The sequence below is a fragment of the Barbus barbus genome, assembly GCF_936440315.1.
Source record: "Barbus barbus genome assembly, chromosome: 48".
In the NCBI taxonomy this organism is placed as follows: Eukaryota; Metazoa; Chordata; class Actinopteri; order Cypriniformes; family Cyprinidae; genus Barbus; species Barbus barbus.
Genome location: NC_136726.1, coordinates 12,045,446 through 12,067,045, shown reverse-complemented (window position 1 = coordinate 12,067,045; position 21,600 = coordinate 12,045,446). Strand labels below are relative to the sequence as shown.

The following is a 21,600-nucleotide window of genomic DNA, read 5'->3' as shown; positions in this document are numbered from 1 at the left end:
TGGGTAAAACATCTGTGTCTACTGAGACGATTGAGACATGATACACACAATGTTCACTTGTATTGCGCAAGTCAACATACCAGCTACAGTATCAGTTGATTACACATACTACATGATTTATGGGCATTCCAATTTAAGAATTGTCGAGGAATGATATTTACCAGTGTAAAATTTCACTGAATTTTGCACAGAGCATTCACATACTTAAAGTAGGCTAACTTCCCACCTTAGTCTATTTTTTTTTCTTTCACTTTGTTGTTTTGCTGCTAAGGAATTTTTTTTTTTTTTTTTATGAAGCAGCTTTAATTTTTTTTTTGATCACTCATATGCATTCTTTTTCCCATAAAAATTTAGACAGAACATGCATTAAAATGTATCCATTTTTTTAAGTTTTTCATAATGCTTCATCCACACCACTAGGTGTCACTATAAGCCCAAGACGACAGCATAGTGCAACAAAAAAATTTACTGAATGTACCTTTTAAGGATCATGTTTTTGTAGAGGTAAAGAAAAGAAAATACCAATTTTATGTTACAAAAAACGCTTTAAAATCCAAATTTAGCCTCAAAATTAAGCTTTTGCCTCAGAATTGATAGGAACGTAAGCCTCCATTAAAATGACCTTGAAGAAGATTTGCTTTGATGTTCATTCACACCCAAAACCAATGCTTAAATGTTGCACAGGACACACTTCAAGGCTTCCTTCCAGCAGAGCCGACCGCGGGTTGACAGCAGACGGTGTCTGTGACTAAAAAGGGCAAGTCTTAATCAAGGCCTGTAATCATAATCCGGAAAGAGTCAGGAGAGGAACAGAGCATGCAGAAGATACCTTCCAACCTTCCGGATCTCCAATCTCAGCTTTCACCCCCTTGCTTCATGCCATGGACGCCTATCAGCAAAAACATGCTCATCAAACTCAACTGACACCCTGCTAAAACCGGTGACCATCAAACCCCGAGAACTGGCGCAGTGCCTTGCAGTCGTATTCACTTTCTATGGAGGAAGCCTTGATCTGTGGCAGCTAAAGGTGTCGAAGTCAGCAGCAACTTAGCACTGTCTCACACTACGAACCTGCTGAGCTCCAGTAGCAGGTGTTTCTTAGCTTGTTTCGACAAAAATATTTTTCACCTTAAATGTAGTAATTAGATGTTGCTGCAAACAATCTTGTGGTCCATTTAGGTCATGTTAGAATATGTTTACATGTGATAAAAATGTTTAAAAGGCTGATCATTTAAAGGAAAATCTCTCTGCAGTCTTCCTTCTGTCACCTGAAGCTATCATCACCCATCGCCCATATATCAGCCTGTGTCACCTGTGGCTCGAAGGCCATTGCTATATTAGCTATAGCACATTAGCTCACTGGTAGCAAGGTCTTATATAGTTACTATAAATCAATAATAATAATCTTAAATGTCCAAATAATAATCTTGAAGTTCCAGCCCAATTTTTTTCTAGTCAAATTTTTTTTATGAATGTCATTTTACTTTTTTAACAGTAATTTAAAAAACCAATTATAAAATATTACAATTTATTATTGTTGTCTATTAATATAGGTAATGATATGATAAAATGATACATCTATAAATAAAAACAGTTCAGATGACTAGTGTACCTATTTCTAATTCCTGAAGTCATATAACTTACTTTAATTATGCTTATTTATACTATATTGTTATATATTACTATAATTATTAATATATAAATTATTTTTATTTTAGTTTTATTTTAATTTCTGTAATTTGTAATAGTTCTTTTTTTCTTAGATATTTCTATTAAGGCTGTCAAATCAATTAATCGCATCCAAAATAAAAGTTTGTGTTTACTTGATGTGTGTGTACTATATATATATATATATATATATATACACACATGCATGTATTTAATAATTTCTTAAATATAGACATGTATTCACAGTATACACACACATCACGTAAACACAAACGTTTATTTTAGTGCTTATTTCTGTGTAGTTTTAATTTATATTTTATTTCAGTTTCAGTCTCAGTCATTTTAGTACTTAAACTTTTTTTTATTCCAGTCAGGTTCATTTAAGTTTTTTATCTAACATTTATGTTTCATTTTATTCCAGCTTTATTTCAAAGTTTTAGTTTCATTTTACAATACCAACACAACTTATTTGTTATATTTGTAATTTGATAGCCCAATTCTCAATCACTTTGGCTGTCCAAGAAAAAAGGCAGCCCGGACATTCACACAATGACATGAGGCTGAGTAAACGATATCATTTTAGGCTGAACTATCCCTTTAAGAAGGAATGTGACCTCACATGCAAATCAACTGTGCCAAAACATACTTAGTACGTGAATTAGTATGAATTCATCCCACAATTACACACACAAGAGTTTTTTAAGGTACTATCACACACAGGGGATGGCGAAAGTATTCAACTGCCTGTTAGACATGAGTTTGTAATATGAGCCAATAAACTGAACGGAGATGCTAGCGGGTAAAATCATCAGCGCTTTATTTAGCCACGGGAAAGACTCTTATAATATTATACACACAACTGCGCAGAAGCAGAGAGTAACTTTCATTGAAGATTATCAGCGCCACAGGTCTCAACTCCATATTAAGATCTTTGAAATTTGAGGGCCTAAGGGTTGTCATAGCTGAAAACATGTTCAATTCCATGCATGTACCATTACACCATCACACACAAGGTGGAACGTTAGCCCAGATTCCTCAGGAGCCTGACGGCATCTGAACATTACAAGAATTCCATGCTGACGTTTGGGTGTGAACGGAATGATGATATCCCATTGGGCTGTGCTTCACCCACATGGCCAGCGCTGGTACCATTTATTAAGGTGGCATATTGCTTACTGTCAGCATTTTCCTCTCATGGGAATCCCTGGCCTTTTCTGCCCTGGCTCAAGGGATTTGCCTGTTTATCATGTCCATCTCCATTACTCAATCTGCTGTTACTGATTTCTTGGAAGTGCCTTAGTGATTTATCATGTCTGTTTATATCCAGTTATTTTTAATGTCGGAAAGTAACAGTGTTGTAAGCTTCATTAATAAAAAAAGACAGAGATACAGCTACTAAGCAAGTTATAGTATCCAACAATATAGGCTATGTCTCACAGAATGGCTGAAAGATGGAAAAATATAATTCTACATGAAATCATAAATTACATCTAACCATATAAATGCAGTTAAGAATCCCTTTAAAAGGGAGAAGGAAAAAACACTTTCTATCTTTTGTTGTTGAAATAAGTTGCAAGTCTAATGAAACATTTTGGTATTCAAACTTTTTGGTGTCAGTACTAGCCTGCATATCAGCCTTGCATATAAGTTGCATTCACACCAAAAAAGATGACCAGTGCTCAAAAAAAGTAAGTAATTAGGCCTACTAGCTAATAATTTCATCCTTGACAGTGTAATTAGATTACTGTACTAATTCTCTAAAATGTAATTACTAAATCCTATATCAACCTTGACCGAGGATAGACATGAAACTTTTCATTCTTTCAAATAAATAATATAAAATTACATAAATTATTCTTGAACTGACCAAAGTATTTGAAATGAAAAGGTAACATTAAAGCTGCAGCCCGTAACTTTTTTGGGTTAAAAATGATACGAAATCAATATTTGATCAAGTACATAACCATCCAGTGTTCAAAACTATCGCCTTACTTTAGCCCGATTCACAACGGTTAGTTTATAATAATGTTTTCTAATTTGAGTGGTACGGTTAGGTTTTCCCGGGAAATTCGAGCATGGCACTGCATCATTACGTCGCGTCTGTAAACATAAAGAAGTTGTCCCGGCTAGTAGGCTATCGCATGTGAGGATCCTGCAGGTGGCAGCTCATTTATAGCCTTTTCTCACAGCAGCTACAATAATTAAATGTATCATTTTGATGGCGGAGTGTGATCCAGAAAGGATTATATGTTTATGAAACACGTGTGAATGAAATTAAATTATATTCCAGTTTTAAATGTGCTTCTGATTAGAGATAGGCTTATTACACAAGATTTGTATTTTAAAGACAAACAGTTCGAAGGGAGCATAGTTTTGCTTTTTGGGTTTAAAGACTTTCTTAATATGAAATTCAAATGGCATGACAATTAGATTAGACTGTACAGAAACTGAAATCTACACGCTAATATACACTATATGCATAGTCACGCAATGCTGATGTTGTTAATATTAATTTGAGAATAAAGTATAACAATAATAATAATTTATCATTAATTGTAATGTTTTTTTCCTCAGTTGGTCAGAATCAACGTGGCAGACTTGTTACTTTGACAATATACGATGAAAATTCTGATTTGGGTCATCCTTCCAAGACGTAGGATAGAATCTGTGATTACTAAGCGTTTGATTCACACCGGTGTGGTGACTGACAGCTACACATTCATCCCAAAATATTAGATTCATCCGAGCTGAAGCCGTGCCAGAGTACAGTCCACGTAATAAAGATAATTCCGCACCTGGCTGCAATACAGGTTTTCAACAGAGAAGAGGCAAAACTTACGGACTGCAGCTTTAAAAACATACATTTTTATCATTAGACAACGTTAAATTTTGATGTTAAATCCACTAATGTTTTCTGGAGAATTGTTCTAGGCCTATATACATATATATTACATCAGAAGTAACTGTAATTAAATTAGGCCTACAGAACAATTAAGAGTAATCTCTTACTTTACGTTTTCAATTAAATTACAGTAATTAATTACTTCGTAATGCATATACATTCAACACTGACGATAACTATAACTAGCTATATAGCGTCCGCACCAACGCACCTTAACGTTCGCGCGATGCCAGCTCTTTTTGAGCAATATGGTCCCACATATGGGATTTTTATTTCCGTGCCCCTGGGAGTAAAATCATGTGGATTCTAATTGGCTGTAAATGTTTTTTTTTTATCGTTCATAAGCTGCAATCGTTCTGAAAGTGATTCAAACGATATTTTTCCTCTTTGTCGTTATTGTTATAGCTGTTACCTATTCTCACAGAATTCTCACAAAAATTTATAGTTATATTATTCCTTGGTGTAGGCCTATTAAACAGGCCCTATACACTTGTCAAAATGGGCACGGTCGTAAGCAAGCAAAAAGAACGACTCATTACCAAGCCAGTTGATCCAGACAACTTTCAGCACACAGGTGTCGGAGGTGTGGTGATTCTCGCTCTCTCTTTCTCCATATCAATCAGCACCAATGAACCTGAGGCATCATCACATTTCTGCTTGAGGCCTCATGGCATTAGTTGTAAAGTCGGCCAATGTAACCTGCTAATGACTCTTCTTAAGGAGTCGTCCTGCTCGGGTGCTCAGGTGTCAGTCACGCCAGCGTTTTCAAGTTCAAGAGGCCCAGGCTGGAGCAACACTGCGAGAGTTTTTGGATGTGGGAAATAAACATTTGGAAGCATTTCTGAATTCGCAAACTACTTAAAAAGTTATTGGAATTATAAGCAAATGGGTCATTCCCGAAAAAGCGGCAACAATATCAATTATTTCACAAATATGTTGGCTTTTATTTTATGTATCTTATGTAGGATATATATGTAATTAAAACATTTGATAAATACAATAAACAAAAAAACGTCTAGTTCTTAAGTCTTCTTCAAATGACAGGTTCTAGCTTCATGCCACTAAAGTTCAAAACCCCTGACGCGCATTGCTTCGGTGGGCCAATCAAAGTCAGCCCACCCTTTGCTGTCTTAAGCAGTCTGTGTGGTACTATATCTGTTTGAGCTCTCGGCTGAGCATGTTGTCAGAATGGCTTCTTCATTACACTAATAAACTAGTTTTAAAAAGTTTTAGAAGGCAGCTTAGTAGCTTTTAGGGCTCTGTCTCCGTCAGGCTGGAGCTCTCGGATCCAAAAAACTGGTGGAGTGGAGGACAGTCGAGGAGACAGCACTCTCGAGGGGCAAAGATGTCCCGAGAGAACCACGATGAGAGTGTGGACCACACTGCCCCCCTCCAGGACGCCTGTGAAGTGGAGCCCCCTGACCAAGAGTGCTGCAAGCTAGTCACCATCAACATTTCAGGTCTGCGTTTCGAAACTCAACTTAAAACCCTCGCAAGATATCCCAACACGTTACTAGGAGACCCAATCAAAAGGATGCGGTTCTACGACCCGTTGAGGAACGAGTTCTTCTTCGACAGGAACCGACCCAGTTTTGATGCCATCCTGTATTACTATCAATCAGGCGGGAGGCTAAGAAGACCCATCAACGTGCCGGTTGAGATCTTTATGGATGAAATTCAATTTTACGAAATTGGCGATGACGTCATCGACCGTTTCCGAGAGGACGAGGGTTTGTCAAAAGAAGACGAACGTCCCGTTCCGTCCAGTGGGTTTAAGCGTCAAATCTGGCTGCTGTTTGAGTATCCCGACAGCTCTGGTCCAGCCAAAATGATCGCTATAGTATCTGTAATGATCATCCTGATATCCATTATTATCTTCTGCTTAGAAACTTTGCCGGAATTTAGAGAGGATGATCGGGTGTTCAACAACCACCGTGCGCCGAACGGAACGAGTGGGAAAAGATCTGGTACTTTCACGGATCCATTCTTCTTGCTGGAGACCATCTGCGTCGTTTGGTTTTCCTTCGAACTGTTTGTAAGGTTTCTTGCATGCCCGAGCAAGCCCGCCTTCTTCAAAGACATCATGAACGTTATAGATATTGTAGCTATTCTTCCATATTTCATCACTTTGGGTTTGGACTTTAGCGAAGTCCAGTCAAACTCACAACAGACCACGTCTCTCGCCATTCTGAGAGTTATCCGCTTGGTGCGCGTCTTCAGGATTTTCAAACTCTCACGGCACTCCAAGGGTCTCCAAATTCTCGGTCAGACCCTACGAGCGAGTATGCGAGAACTTGGACTACTGATATTTTTCCTTCTCATCGGCATTATATTGTTCTCCAGTGCGGCGTACTTCGCCGAAGTGGACGACCCGGAATCGTCTTTTACTAGTATCCCAGAAGCGTTCTGGTGGGCGGTTGTTTCCATGACTACTGTTGGATATGGTGACATGTACCCAGTGACGATAGGAGGCAAAATTGTTGGATCAATGTGTGCCATTGCAGGAGTTCTTACAATCGCCCTGCCGGTTCCAGTAATCGTGTCGAACTTTAATTACTTCTATCACCGAGAGCACACCGAGGAGGAGCAGGTGGAATATACGCACGTAACTTGCGGGCGCCCGTTGCCTGTCGGATGTGACCGAAATAAAAGCGACAGTAAACCCTCGCTCGTGAAATCAGAGCATTCAGAAGACGACTGGAATTCAATAAGCGTATTAAATTTCAGTCCATCAGAGGAATATACAGGCAAACTCACAGATGTATAAGAACACCAAAAAGAGCTGTAGGCCAATCAAAGCGCGCGCATCTATGTGAGTATTAGTCTCGGTGTCTAAATACTTTGGGTTTCTTGTTTCTAGAGTTACAACAGATTATGGCAGGATGAACCTTATTCAGAGCTGTTGTAGATATGTGACATCACAGTTGAATTCTAAATTAGTGCGCCAAGCTTCTACGTTGCTTGGCAACCATTAACGACCACCACACTGAAAGCGTCAGAATAAGCACGTTGAGCCTTACGTCATCTCAGAATGTTTACTAACACAAAAGGCGCGTCCCGGTTATACACTATTCTATTCCATTTTGTAGTATATAAATAGTGGTGGGAGCAGTGTGTTCACACTGAAAATTTAGTTTAGATACATGCACTTCAGATAACCCAGTGATGCACTTAATTGGAATGTTGGACACTTTATTGTTATTATTATTATTATTATTATTATCTGTAGGCTACCTGCTATTGGCTTTAAGGGAACGTTTTAGATTTTTATTAGGCCATACAAAAGAACAATACAATGAGACATTCAGTTAAAAAAATAATTGAATTGCCATGTGCTTTATGCATTTCGCTTTTTTGTGAATGAAAGATTTTGCATACAATAGTTGGTAACATTCAAGAGATAAACAATCAGAGCAATAATGAACTCCAATAGGCTGAAAAATGAAAACTTAATCAGCCCAGAATTTATTCATTTTGTTACAAGTAGAAAATAAGTAGGCAGCTGTTTCTTCTACACACCACAAAATGAACATGTCTCATCTATATCAGAATATTCAGAATCTAATGAATTAACTGGATACATTTTATAAGGATTTTAAAATAGACTTTAGAGATACAAAATTTGTCAGGCAGAAGCCTTCTCCAGTTTAGATTCACAAAAAGGATCCCCAGTAGAATTTGGTCCTTGGCTGTGTTGGACACTTCGCACACTCAACGGTCACAGATTTCCTTACGTAATGGAAGGGCTATCAGACTCCAATGTTGGTGACAAAATAACCTTATAACCTTATAGAAATTATACACTGGACTGCTGAGTACACAGTGCATAATATAATTATAATTTGGGACAGAACCTAAGCCTACACTTCAGCAGTTGTAAAATTAAAACCAAAATAAAAATTAAATATTTTATTTTCAACAGAAATCCATTTGGTTTTTATTAATGGCCTAAGAATCGCAAAATGTGTTAATAGGCCTATTGCTACAACCATGAACAGAGTAGGAGAAGAGGTTTATGTAGCAAATTATTTATTCACTTGTCACTCAAAAGGACAACGTAATATTATGGGTATCGATAGCCCCCTTGCGGCGGGATTAGGGTTCTTTAGAGAGTTCTAAACTGCATTATGCCTGAGCCTAGCAGTAAACTCTTTTGAGAACACAAATGTCACATCTGATGATAGTTGCATGTCTCATTATCTGTCACCACATTGATGTTACTTCTAATTGCAGGAAGCAGCAGCTGTATGATGACATTTCTTCTCTATAAAGAAGACAGAAGTTCAAATTACCTGCATAAACATGCAAAATGTGTGTATTTATGTCAGTAGCTGTCCGTCAGAGAAAGAGGTGAAAGGAACAAATAGATTAACTGATACAATTAACATTTTCAATTTACCCATTAATGTGTATAATGCATATGTGAATATTTTATTATGCAGAAGGCAAATTTAAAAACCGCACGGATGTTACATGAGGCTAATAAAATTAGCTTCTGCATATAACATTTTAAAAGCATTATCTATATTACAGACGATCTGTACATATTTAAAATAAATGGTTTATAATAACTGTTCAACTAAAATTGCTTGTATGTAATGGATAAATAATAATAATATAAATCATATAATTATATAAATCATATAAAATAACAAAATTGTTGGTTTTGGCCAGACAATTTTTTTTAATAGTTACCTTTATTTTGGAGCGAGAGAAACTGGGGGAGTTACTTTTTTGTGTCAGACATGTGTCATTTTGCTCACATCTGATTGGTCCAATTTCAGTTTGAGCTCTCTAACCCAGAACATAACCCCAGAGTAGATTAGCCGTAGAGTGTAAATTACTATGCCATTGAACACAGCTAAAAGCCAAGCCACTTTCATGGTACCTAAAACTACTGATATTTGTAATACTGTATATTGTAATATATTTGTAATCTAGAAATAATTACATATTTATAAAAATGTTTTAAGCTTTATTTATGCTTTCATGTCTTTGCCTTGTGAGATAGCTTATTGTTCTTTAAAATATCTCAATCTCTGCCTTGTGTAATCTATGTGCTTTAAACATGCAAGAGATGTTCTTTGCCTATGTTGCCTTTTCTCAGGATAAAATGTAATTAAATGGTCTGACACTGTATGCCTGTTACCTAAACATCTTGGCCAGTTAAAGTGCCCACATGACAGCTGCAGACCAAGTGGACAAGCTATTTTTGTTACATGTTAATGAGGTATGAATTGTTAACTTATTTTTGATAAATAAATATTTTGTCACATTCATAATCAAATGTTGTTTGCATCTTTTCTCTTGATAAGTTAAGTTTTAAAGGTTTTAAAGTAAAACTTTACATTGTGGACTACAGACTAATAATAAATAACTGAGTGATCAAAAGTATAATCCTGTGAAATATGTTTTTTGTAATTATTTATTACAAAAATACTAACATGCTGATGATGCATGACCTACGGCATTGTTGCATGTTACCTGTAATAATATTGCTGACTAAACATATCTCTGGGGAAAAGCTCATTTGATGTCCTGCGTCATTTACTAGGCTAGCAATAACCCAGCAGACACTTGAAATGTAACTAAATTGTGCTTAGTGGATGTACTTTTTAAAAAAGGTTAAGGCATGCAATTATATTTTGTCTCCAAAAATAAAGATGTATCAATTCAAGTAATATGGTCATGGTCAGTTTAAACAGAGCAATGAAACGCTTACAAAACTGAACAATTACTCCATTAATAATGTATTACAGGTGGGATCTATGACACTTCAGACAGCTCTGATTAATGACTACTGATGCATTTATGTTGATTGAACGAATCACTGCTCACCGAAAGTACATGTACTGAGGTCATTGAACGGTAAAAAGTGAAGGGAGGAAAGGGCTGCCCATTTCTTATTCATGATATTTAGCAGTTAAAAGCTCACTCACTCCAGCTGCTGTTCTAACACAGCCTCGTAATGAAAGCTGTATTGCTTGTACTCTGTTTGGCTGATGGACATATTTAGGATTTGTCTAAAACAAATTAGTACTCAACTTGGTATGTTTAGTGTAGGCAGACTAGCTAAGTTCATGTTAGTCATCTTATACAATATCTCATATTTATTTTAGGTTGTTTTTGTTTTTTGTTTTTATTCAAGCTTTCCCTCACTGAATGAAGTCACAGTTCTTTTACACGTTCCTGACACTAATGGGGGGGTGTCATGCACATTGCACAGATCAGTCATTCTGCTGGTGTTTGCATCGGTTTGATGATGTTTGTGCGCCACCTACTGGTGAATTGGAGGAAACATTACCGTCCACAAACATTTTTAAAAAAGTGTTCATTTAATCAAAGAAAGTATTATTACATCATCATCAGAATTATATTGGATTGTTTCATATTGAAATATATATAGGTCAATGATGTTAATTAAATCCATTAAGCTTACAAAGTTTATTAAACGTTTTTATTTTGAACATATTTTAAGTTATGTTAGGCTTCTTGGGGCTTAAAGTAAATCATGACTTTGTAAAATAAAAAAAAATAAAACAATACATTGTGAAAATTCTGAAATGTGAATATAACAAGAGCATAGAAATTGTTTTCAAATATTATCAATATTTAAATGTTATTAAAAATCGTATTTCTTAAAACATTATTGTCAGCTCAACGTAAACCATTTAGACTTTTTAATGTGTTTTAATGTATGCTACGTTTTGTTCAGTAAAGGGTAAGTAACCCATTGCAAAAGCAATATCTGAGGACTTTGCTTAAAACTCTATGAAAACAATATTTCAAGATGCAAGGAAAATAATAGTGTTCACCTAATGGCTACACTGTGTTTTAGAATTATTAAATCATATTTTTGTGGAAAATAAATCATATTTTTGTGTAACGTGAATGCAAGAATTACATGTAGGCCTATAAGTTGGCACATGTCAGTATATTAAAAAATATCTCCATTCTGTTATGTCGGACATCATTACCATGTCTGTATAATTGAATTATACCATGTCTGTCTAATAGTGATTTCTCCACCATTTTAAATGACAGAAATTATGTTGAAATCCAAACATTCAAACGTTTCAAGAAAAAAAATATATATAGGTAGCTTAATTCTAAAGGAAAATCAAGGCGAGAATTATCAAAACAAACTGCCTTTAAAATCAGCGTATGCTGGAAAGCACTTTAAGCGAGTGTGCTGCAAAAATCTCCGTCCGTCCGAGTCCATACACCCACGGTATTCTATAAATATTCCAACCCCCGCACGATCCAGACTCAAACAACACGCATGGAGCAGTGCGGCTCTGCAACTCTTTTGGGTGGAAAAAAAGTCGCAGTATTCCACAAAGAAGAGCACTTTAGAGAAGTCGTCTTTTTATTGTGGTTATTGGTTAGTGTGGTCAGTTAAAGTATCTGTGCGCATTAGTGCTCGGCGAATCAGATACTGCGCCAGTGTTGGCACATAAATGCTCTCGCGCATTGCGTGGACAAGCACTTGTGGCCACGCGCGGTCTGCATTGCGTCGAACCCCTCCCCCATACTGTCCTACCCCCCTCTCCCGCTCCGCGTTCTCCCATGTGCAATACAGTGCAACAATATGTTGGGCATGATTAAGGAATTATTCCCTCTCCCCTTATTGATCCCCCCTTTAAGAAGCCTTTCGCATCCATACCTCCTGTCAGTGTGTCCAGATAAAACAGACCGCTCGTCATCTTGTCTACTCGTAAGAGGGAAATTTTGCTGATGCAGTAATGTCTGGAAATGGTATGGTTCGCTTTTGCCCCCTTAATGTATCTCCCGCCTGAGCTGAGCTGCAGCATTACAATTTCTCATGCAGTATAAGCCATTTACACCAAGGTGCCGCCGCACGAGCAGGAGTGGAGGGAGGACGTTGCGGCTTCATGTTTTCTTTTAGCCTTTTTCCCGCTTCTTGTCTTTTAGCACACGTTTATATTGAATGTGAAGCTTTGTAATACATCTCAAAGCCATATATATTTTTTTCATTATAGCATCGCTAGCGAATGTCGTGAATCATTTCCGTTATGGATGTGACATTTATGGACCGCAACCGAACAGTTTGATTGTGAGAAGATGCAAAGAGCCTTTACAAGCGTATTTTTTCCAACAAAAGGGAATCGAGGGTGCATTACTGACAGGAGACTGCGGGCAGAAGACGCATTCCTTCAGTAGCGAGGTGAGAACTAAAACTGCATGAATAAGCCTGAAGTGAAAGTCATTCTCATGTTTTCCTGTCTATATACTTACTCAAACTTAGCTATAAGCAATTCAGTAATATATAGTGAGAATGTATGTAGCCTATGTGGTGATGGAGGAAAAGTGGCACTGTCCTGTCAAGTCTTTTCAATAATCTGAACTAGCATAATAATTCAGAATTTTGCCCTTAAGGCTATATGCACTTCTCTGATTTATACATACGATCACAAGTAAATAAATAGCCTAGTATGAACTTGCTGAGCTAGCAAATATCGCCGCTGTTCGATCCATTTTTCTCTGTCTCGGTGACAGAGGCAGCCGTAGTGGATGCAGAGGAAAGGAGCGATGGTCGAATCAGTGACAACCGCAGTGGGGCCACACTGAGGAAAGATCAAGTTATACCCTATACCCCGGGTTCGAGATAGATTTGAGGGTCTGGAAACGGAGAAAAGGAAGGAAAGCAACGCCTTTGGGAGGGCAGTTGGATGTCTACTCAATTAAATTAACTCCTGCGGAGCTCCAACTTTGACCTGCAGGATGACAGTCATGGCTGGGGACAACATGGACGAGACCTCTGCCGTGCCGGGGCATCCGCAGGACACGTACCCCCCTGACCACGATGATCACGAATGCTGTGAACGGGTGGTCATCAACATAGCAGGGCTTCGCTTCGAGACCCAGCTCAAAACTCTCGCCCAGTTTCCAGAGACTCTGTTAGGTAACCCAAAGAAGCGAATGCGGTATTTCGATCCCTTGAGAAACGAGTACTTCTTCGACAGAAATCGTCCGAGCTTCGATGCCATCCTCTACTACTATCAGTCTGGGGGGAGACTGAGAAGGCCTGCAAACGTCCCGTTGGATATGTTCTCGGAAGAAATTAAGTTCTATGAACTTGGGGTCGAGGCAATGGAGAAGTTTCGTGAAGATGAGGGCTTCATTCGCGAGGAAGAGCGGCCCTTACCGGAGCGTGAGTTTCAGCGGCAAATGTGGCTTCTGTTCGAGCATCCTGAAAGCTCGGGGGCGGCCAGAGGAATAGCTATTGTGTCCGTCATGGTCATTTTAATTTCCATTGTCATTTTCTGTTTGGAGACTTTACCTGAACTGAAAGGGGAAACTAAGGAGGTGATTATAGGCAACAGCACCTTCTACATCAAACCAAACATCTTGACCGATCCCTTCTTTATCATAGAGACCCTCTGCATTATCTGGTTCTCATTCGAACTGATAGTGCGCTTCTTTGCGTGCCCAAGCAAAGCAGCCTTCTTTAAGAACATGATGAACACCATAGACATTGTGGCCATCATCCCCTACTTCATCACACTGGGTACAGAGTTAGCAGAGGATCCAGATGGAGAGAAGGAAGGAAAGGGCGAGCAGGCAACATCACTGGCCATCCTCAGGGTGATCCGTCTGGTCAGGGTGTTCAGGATCTTTAAGCTGTCCAGGCACTCCAAAGGCCTTCAGATTTTGGGACAGACCCTCAAAGCCAGTATGCGAGAGCTTGGATTGCTAATTTTCTTCCTCTTCATTGGTGTCATATTGTTCTCCAGTGCTGTGTATTTCGCAGAGGCAGAGGAAAAAGATTCCTACTTCAGCAGCATCCCAGATGCGTTCTGGTGGGCGGTTGTGTCGATGACCACCGTAGGCTACGGGGACATGGTGCCAGTGACTATAGGGGGCAAGATTGTAGGTTCCCTGTGTGCCATTGCCGGCGTGCTGACCATCGCCCTACCTGTGCCTGTCATCGTGTCCAACTTCAACTATTTCTACCATAGAGAAACCGAAGGAGAGGAGCAGGCCCAACTCCTCAACGTGAGCAACCCGAACATCGCCTCTGATTCCAACTCCAGTCGTCGCAGCTCCTCGACCGTCAGCAAGTCTGAGTACATGGAGATAGACGGAGACATAAACAACAGCATCGACAACTTCAGAGAGGCCAACCTCAGAACTGGCAACTGCACTATCCCTAATCAGAACTGTGTGAACAAAAGTAAGCTGCTAACCGATGTCTAGAGACACAGTAGAAAATTCAGTCACGTACATATGAATGCTTACTTTACCTCCTCTCGTGAGCCCTTGCAATGCAAATATCTCTACAATGCAGGCGAAAGAAAAATACTACACCAAAACATATTGAACTTAACTGCAGCAAATGAGGCCGATGATTCGGTATGTACTTAGTCTAAATACATTTCCAAAGAGGATGACTGATAAAAAAGCCTCCTTGAGCACCTAGCTAACGTCCACAGGCATTGAAGGACTCTCGACGACGGGATTACTCAAACATCACGCATGGACTGCAGACTACATTTCAACAAGCTGCACACTGCATCCGGGAACGCGCATAAAAGACCAAGTGCAGTGTTCGGTGGACGCCTCATCCGTAGGTGGTCTTCCCAACTGACCAGCAAAGCACCTTATATGAACAAGACTTATCTTCTGCTGGGATGCTACGGAGGCCAAGGTCATCGCCTCATGGACATCCGCATTGCTGCTATTTTCCAGCAGATGCTGTAATTTAGATATCACCAAGTGATTAAATGCCATGCCCTTTAGATATAAGACAGCACAATGCCGAATGAGGAGCCTCATAGTTAGCATGTTTTGATTATCCTCATTTTGATATTGGCATGCGTCGGACATTACCTCATGATGATAGGAAATCCATTCCTGTTTTGCTTTTCTTTTGCGTTCGGTTCCATCAGCTCCCCTCTCCATCGATCTCCTCTCATTTGTCACCATGAAAAGTGCACTAGTGTGTCATGATTTGCGATGCTTATCATTTAGGTGTATTTAAAGACTGAATGTTTAACCTTACGGGAAACAGAATCTTAATGATATCATAGCATGTCAAAAGAACCTGCATTATGGCCTAATCAACTAAGGTACTGTGTATCCTAGTATATTTAATGCATGACATCGGTATAATACAGCTTGTTGCAATTGAGATACCTCATAAGGGTGTCGTTGTTACAATCAGGGAAACTAAGGACTTCGATTCCTTGACATTTTCTGAAATGTGACAAAACATATATATGCAAGCCCCAATGCTGGGATGCAAACTTTTCAATCTAAAACGTAGTCAAAGACACAGAAAAAGAACTATCAAGATACTATCAAATGCATATACTCATACTAAGCGCACCTGTTAAAAAAAAAATATAACTTAAATAGTGCAGTGCATGGGCATTCTCTCTCGAGGAAAAAAAAAGAAAACTATGGGCAACTATACTTCACGCTTCCATTTTGCGATCAAATTTAGGATTTACGATATCAAAAATTTATCTTAGCAGGATGCAAAAGAAATCATGGCAGAATTACACATATTAGTTGCTAGTGCCTTTGACCCTCTCAGCAACCGGACAGGTGAAAGTGCCTCTGAGTAACTGGAGTTTTAGGCAGGGCAAGGGAACAATATCTGCTCTAGAACTGTCATAATGTATGTTGAGGCTGGTCATTACAGTGTATACAGAGTGCTTTTCATTTTCATAGTTGTTCTTTTGAACGTGACACATGGTTGTCAGGCACAAACGCAAACCTTTTCTGTGTTTTCATATGACAGCTGAGCTTGTATATGAAATTGGACATACGACTTTCACACGACGGAACCTTTTAGAGTTTTCGGTCTGCCTTTCGTTGTGGTTTTGATTATGTTGTTGTGCCATAATAAAGAGTCTACCTCAGTGAGGTCGCCGCACAGCTCACTGCAGAGCAGAACACGAGAGTACATAACAGCCTGTGAAGTGTGATGCTACATCAGAAACAATACACTTAGAGTACCCCAGAATTAGCATTTTTTCAAGCACTTACAACAAACGCAACAATGCAACCGCCCCTGAACCCTCGGATCTGAAACGCTCCCTTGCTAAGCACAATCAACGTTCACTTTGGTTCTGTTTATTATCACAGTCCTTTTATTATCACAGAGAGAGATCTGGAAAGAGAAAACAGCACAGGTTTTCATATAGCACAGGGTACACAACCGTTTACATCCTTAAAAATCTGTCATTTTGAAGTATGTCGTCTAAAAGACATGTCCACTTAATGTTACTGTAAAGAACAAATTTTAATGCAGACCTAATTGATTTATTGAGTGTACTGACGACTTAAACATTAATGTGAAATCTTGTGTTCATGCTAATGTGAGCCATTCCAGTGCATAGAGCTACATCTTTCATTTCCATTTTCCATGATAATTAAAAAACACTGTAAAGTAGCCGCGATTGAATTAGCCTGTTTGGGGTAATTTCATTTAACAAACACAGGCAAGTCTGCCAGAGCAGCTCGTAAACAAGTTGCCTGATCATGTGATCTTTATTGATCCGTGAGGTGTGATTGTAATCAAAGGCAAACGGCAGTATTTTACCTCGGGCCGTTTCCTATAACACTAACATGGGTTTAGTTACCTCTGTATCAGGAAGAACTATTCAGGGTTTTATCAATCTGCTTTTTGTTTATAATTCATAACATTGCTTCAGAGAAGAAGAAAAAATGGACTTAGCAAGCAAAACAAATACTTTTTATCTAGAATTAAAGAATTAACACACATAAAAATCATGCAACTTAATTTAATATGGAACAATTGTTAAATAAGGACGAACTGTTTCTACTGGGCGTGCGCGCAGTGATCAAACCCTATGGTGCTATGCATAATCCTATATTTAATAACTACACCATAAATCATAGCAATAGGGATCAAGTGTGTTACAGGACTGTCTAGAATGCTTATTTTAATATTCACCAAGGGCTGTGGCAAACTTTTGATAAGAATAGAGATTTAAACCTATACTATAATGCAAGAGAGAAATGATTTCCACCAATGATAGTGTGTTAGTTGACAAAATTTATATTTCATGTACTTTATGTTGAGAGACTGTAACAGAACAAAAATGTCCCCTTAACAAGTGTTACTTCCTTTCCCTGTTGAAGTTTATTTTGCCTCTGATCTGAGGTGAGGACCATTTATGAGCAACATTTTACAGCAATTATGGCTTAGAGGTAGGTCTTTTATCAGCTGAGTCTGTAGAGGTGTAAATCCATAACATAACACATACTTATTTGGTTGTTTTTCTGTGTATATATTGGCATCGCAAACTTTATTTCAAGAAAGGATGAAAGATAAAATACACTGTAGTGGAAAAAAAAACTAAAAGAAAAGAAGTGACTGACGTGTCATCATAACGATTACTAAGTAACCCGATATGAACGCTGTCAAAAAATGAGAAAACGTAGTTGTGCTCCCAGGTTGTGGCCTTTTGAAGGATGTTGCAGACATATTTATTTTCTTCACCTGTGTGGCCTCGTCTAGATATATTACCATGTTGCGTCCATGTGGCACTATAGTTAACTGTGCTTTAAAGAACCCATGCCCTTGATAAAACTACAGTAGACTCACAAATGAGTCCATAAGACAAGCCATTACAAATATATAGGAAGATTATAGCTTGTATTATCGATATCATGAAATAAATAAAAGAAATGGCATTAGCATCGAAAATGTACTGTACATTGTACTTTTTTGTAATAACCTTAACTCCATACCGCCATACCAAACCAAAACTCAACAGCAACCTAGCAATTGCAAAAATCTGCATGGTGTATGGAAGACTGCATGAGCTTAGCCTTTCAAAACTGAGGATCAACTATATTCTGGTTGCATCATTTTTTAAGCCCTTGCTGTCATTTGTTCCTAAAGCCATCTTCATTATTTATACGCCAACGTTGTTCCCTTTTGTTTGGGAAAAATTCTTTAATCCGTCAAACTCCACTGATCAGATATTTGTATTCGGTTTATTTATTTATTTTGGCTTCATTTGAGATTTTGCCGTTTGCTTTCAGGATGCTGAATGATACAAGTGGATTATAATGTCATGGAAGTTAATAATTTAATTCTGCCAAAAAAATAAAGAAAGAAAGAAAGCAGGATACCCAAACTCCGCACTGACCATTTCAGCTACATGTTTATGTTAGACAGATGATGACTCCATGTTAATGTTTGTTCCATGTACATCTGGTCAAACTGTTCATGTTGTCTTAACATGTTTCTGTACGTTTTCTGTCTTCGTCATGCTAAATTGTGTTACTGTGTTTTAATTTTGTCATACATTGACAAAGGCATGGTCTGTGATCTATGCAAGGGTTCTTTTGTTTCTTATGTCAAATATGATTTGATCATACATCCAAATCAATAAATTTTTAAGTATCAGCTGTCGGGTGTATGGTGCTGATTTTAAAGACTGCGACTGTGGTACAATTTCAAATAGTTCAGCTTTGAATGCTCATGAATACTCTACACTCTGAGTAAAACAGTACAAAATTGTCACTGAGGTAAAAAAAAAAAAAAAAAACCTTTTAAAAGATACTAATATGTACTTTTAAAGTACTAAATATGTACCATATGTGACCCTGGACCACAAAACCAGACATAAGTAGCACGGGTATATTTGTAGCAATAGCCAACAATTCATTGTATGGGTCAAAATTATAAATTTTTCTTTTATGCCAAATATCATTAGGATATGAAGTAAAGATCAGTTCCAAGAAGAAATGTTGTACATTTCCTACCATAAATGTATCAAAACTTAATTTTTGATTAGTGATATGCATTGCTAAGGACTTCATTTGGACAACGTTAAAGGCAATTTTCTCAATATTTAGATTTTTTTTTTTTGCACCCTCAGATTCCAGATAAGTCTCAGCCAAATATTGTCCTATCCTAACAAACTATACACCAATCGAAAGCTTATTTATTCAGCTTTTAGATGATGCAGAAACCTCAATTTCCAAAAATTTACCCTTATGGCTGGTTTTGTTGTCCAAGGTCACAAGCACTCTTAAAAATAATGGTGCTTCAAAAGGTTCTTCAAGCGATGCAATGGAAGAACCATTTTTGTTTCCACAAAGAACCATTCAGTCAAAGGTTCTTTAAAGAACCATCTCTTGTTTACCTTTTTATAATCTGAAGAACCTTCTTTCACCACAAAGAACCTTTTGTGAAACAGAAAGCTTCTTCAGATGTTAAATGTTCTTTATTGAACCATTTAAACAAAACGGTTCTTCTATGGCATCGTGAAGCAACTTTACTTTTAAGAGTGTATGGGGTAAAATACAAACAATTTTCACTCAGAAATTGCTGGGAAATTTCATAATTAGTGGCAAACAAACAGCATTTAACACATTAATTAAAAAATTAAGTAGAAGGAATAAAATAGTATTTCCATGTAAAACATTCTCCAGTAAACTTCAAAACTTTACAGCTTTGAAAAATCTTTTTTTGCAGTGTCTAATTGTTACAAAAAATGCCCTAATATTGAATTTCAGGCCCCATTTTGAACACTGTTTGTTGAACGTGACAATCATGTTGGAGGACTCTGAATATCGGTGCAGAGCTGAATACTGGACACTTTTTCCTTCATTCAAACTTATCAAAAACCTCTTGCAGCAAGGTGACAAAAAAGTGATTTAATTAAGAAATAACGAGGACGGTCTATCAGTGTGGTTATGTTTTATTGTAACAAAAAGCCCATAGTCATCCAGCACACACTGAACAAACATGAAAACAAAAGGATGTGAACGGGCAGTTTACATCGTCAACAAGATGTCTATCTCCTGCTTTCAATCCACCTACTGCCCGCTTTCCTTTATATACACGCACATCAGGCACATTTGCTTTCCCTTGAGAGCTCAAAACATGATATTGGAGTGCCTTGTGCTTGGAGTACCCTTGCTCTCTCTCCTCCTCTGCATTGCCTTCTGGAGCTGCAGCAGTTCTCTGCAGGCTGGAGCTGGGGTGGGGTGAGCTGGCGTCGGGCCCAGTGCAGCTCCTCAGGCACAGACACACACAAGCACTGAGCTCTGGGTTCCTGTGTCTCGTGTCTCTGTCCTGTCCTGTCCTGGCCTGGCTACATGCGTCCTACTGCTGAGGATGAGAGTCAACTGCATGTGTTTTCTGTCATAAAACAGTTTTATCTTGTGATGTTAAAATCGTTCACATGGATCCTCCAGCTGTGCCGTGATGGAGCTGAAAACTCTGCCTCGCAATTAACAACAGCTTCAGTCGGCGTAATCTCTGCCGTCTGTTGCACTGATTGAGGATTTCTCAGTCACAAAAGCAGACCGCCCAAATGGAGGCCCCAAGTTATGTGTTATCTGGGGTCAGACAAAGTTATTGGCTTGAGTGAAAAGTCAGTGCCCTTGGATCATTTAGAGAGTAAATACTTTGGGGCAATTTCCCAGCAGGGCATTCAAAGACTTATTTATATATATATACACACACACACACACACACTGCCATTCAAAAGTTTGGTATCAGTAAGATTTTTTTTATGTTTTTTAAAGACGTTTCTTATGCTTATCAAGGCTGCATTTATTTGATCAAAAATACAGGGGAAAAAAAGTAATATTATGAAATATTATTACGGTGTAAAATAACGTTTCTATTTTAATACATTCTATTAAAATCTAATTTATTCCTGTGTTTAAAGCTGAATTTTCTGCATCATTACTCAGTCTTCAGTATCACACGATCCTTTAGAAATCATTCTAATATGTTGATTTATTATCATTGCTGGAAACAGTTTGTGCTGTCAAAGAATTCTGAAAAACAAATCACAGGTTCCAAGCACAATATTTGGCAGCACAATTGTTGCCAACATAGATAATTCTAATAATAAAAAGGCAAATGAATATGTGTATGTGTATATATATATATATATATATATATATATATGTGTGTGTGTGTGTGTGTGTGTATGTGTGTGTATGTGTATGTATATATGCTACACTATACACTAAATATATATACTTTACATATGAAGTACATA

At 38.0% G+C, this 21,600-nt stretch overlaps 2 protein-coding genes across 2 annotated transcripts; both read left to right on the top strand.

The window, feature by feature from the left end:
- Window positions 1-5,915: 5,915 nt before the first annotated feature.
- On the top strand, window positions 5,916-7,337 carry LOC306866291 (shaker-related potassium channel tsha2-like; the record flags this gene model as incomplete). Its single annotated transcript, XM_079411384.1, has 1 exon — window positions 5,916-7,337. One exon carries the CDS (start codon window positions 5,916-5,918, stop codon window positions 7,335-7,337), a length of 1,422 nt encoding a protein of 473 aa, XP_079267510.1.
- A 5,975-nt stretch (window positions 7,338-13,312) lies between these two features.
- Window positions 13,313-14,791, top strand: LOC306866982 (potassium voltage-gated channel subfamily A member 1-like; the record flags this gene model as incomplete). The annotated part of the gene is made up of 1 exon (XM_079412447.1): window positions 13,313-14,791. Exon 1 carries the CDS (start codon window positions 13,316-13,318, stop codon window positions 14,789-14,791), a length of 1,476 nt encoding a protein of 491 aa, XP_079268573.1. The 5' UTR covers window positions 13,313-13,315.
- Between the last annotated feature and the right edge of the window lie 6,809 nt (window positions 14,792-21,600).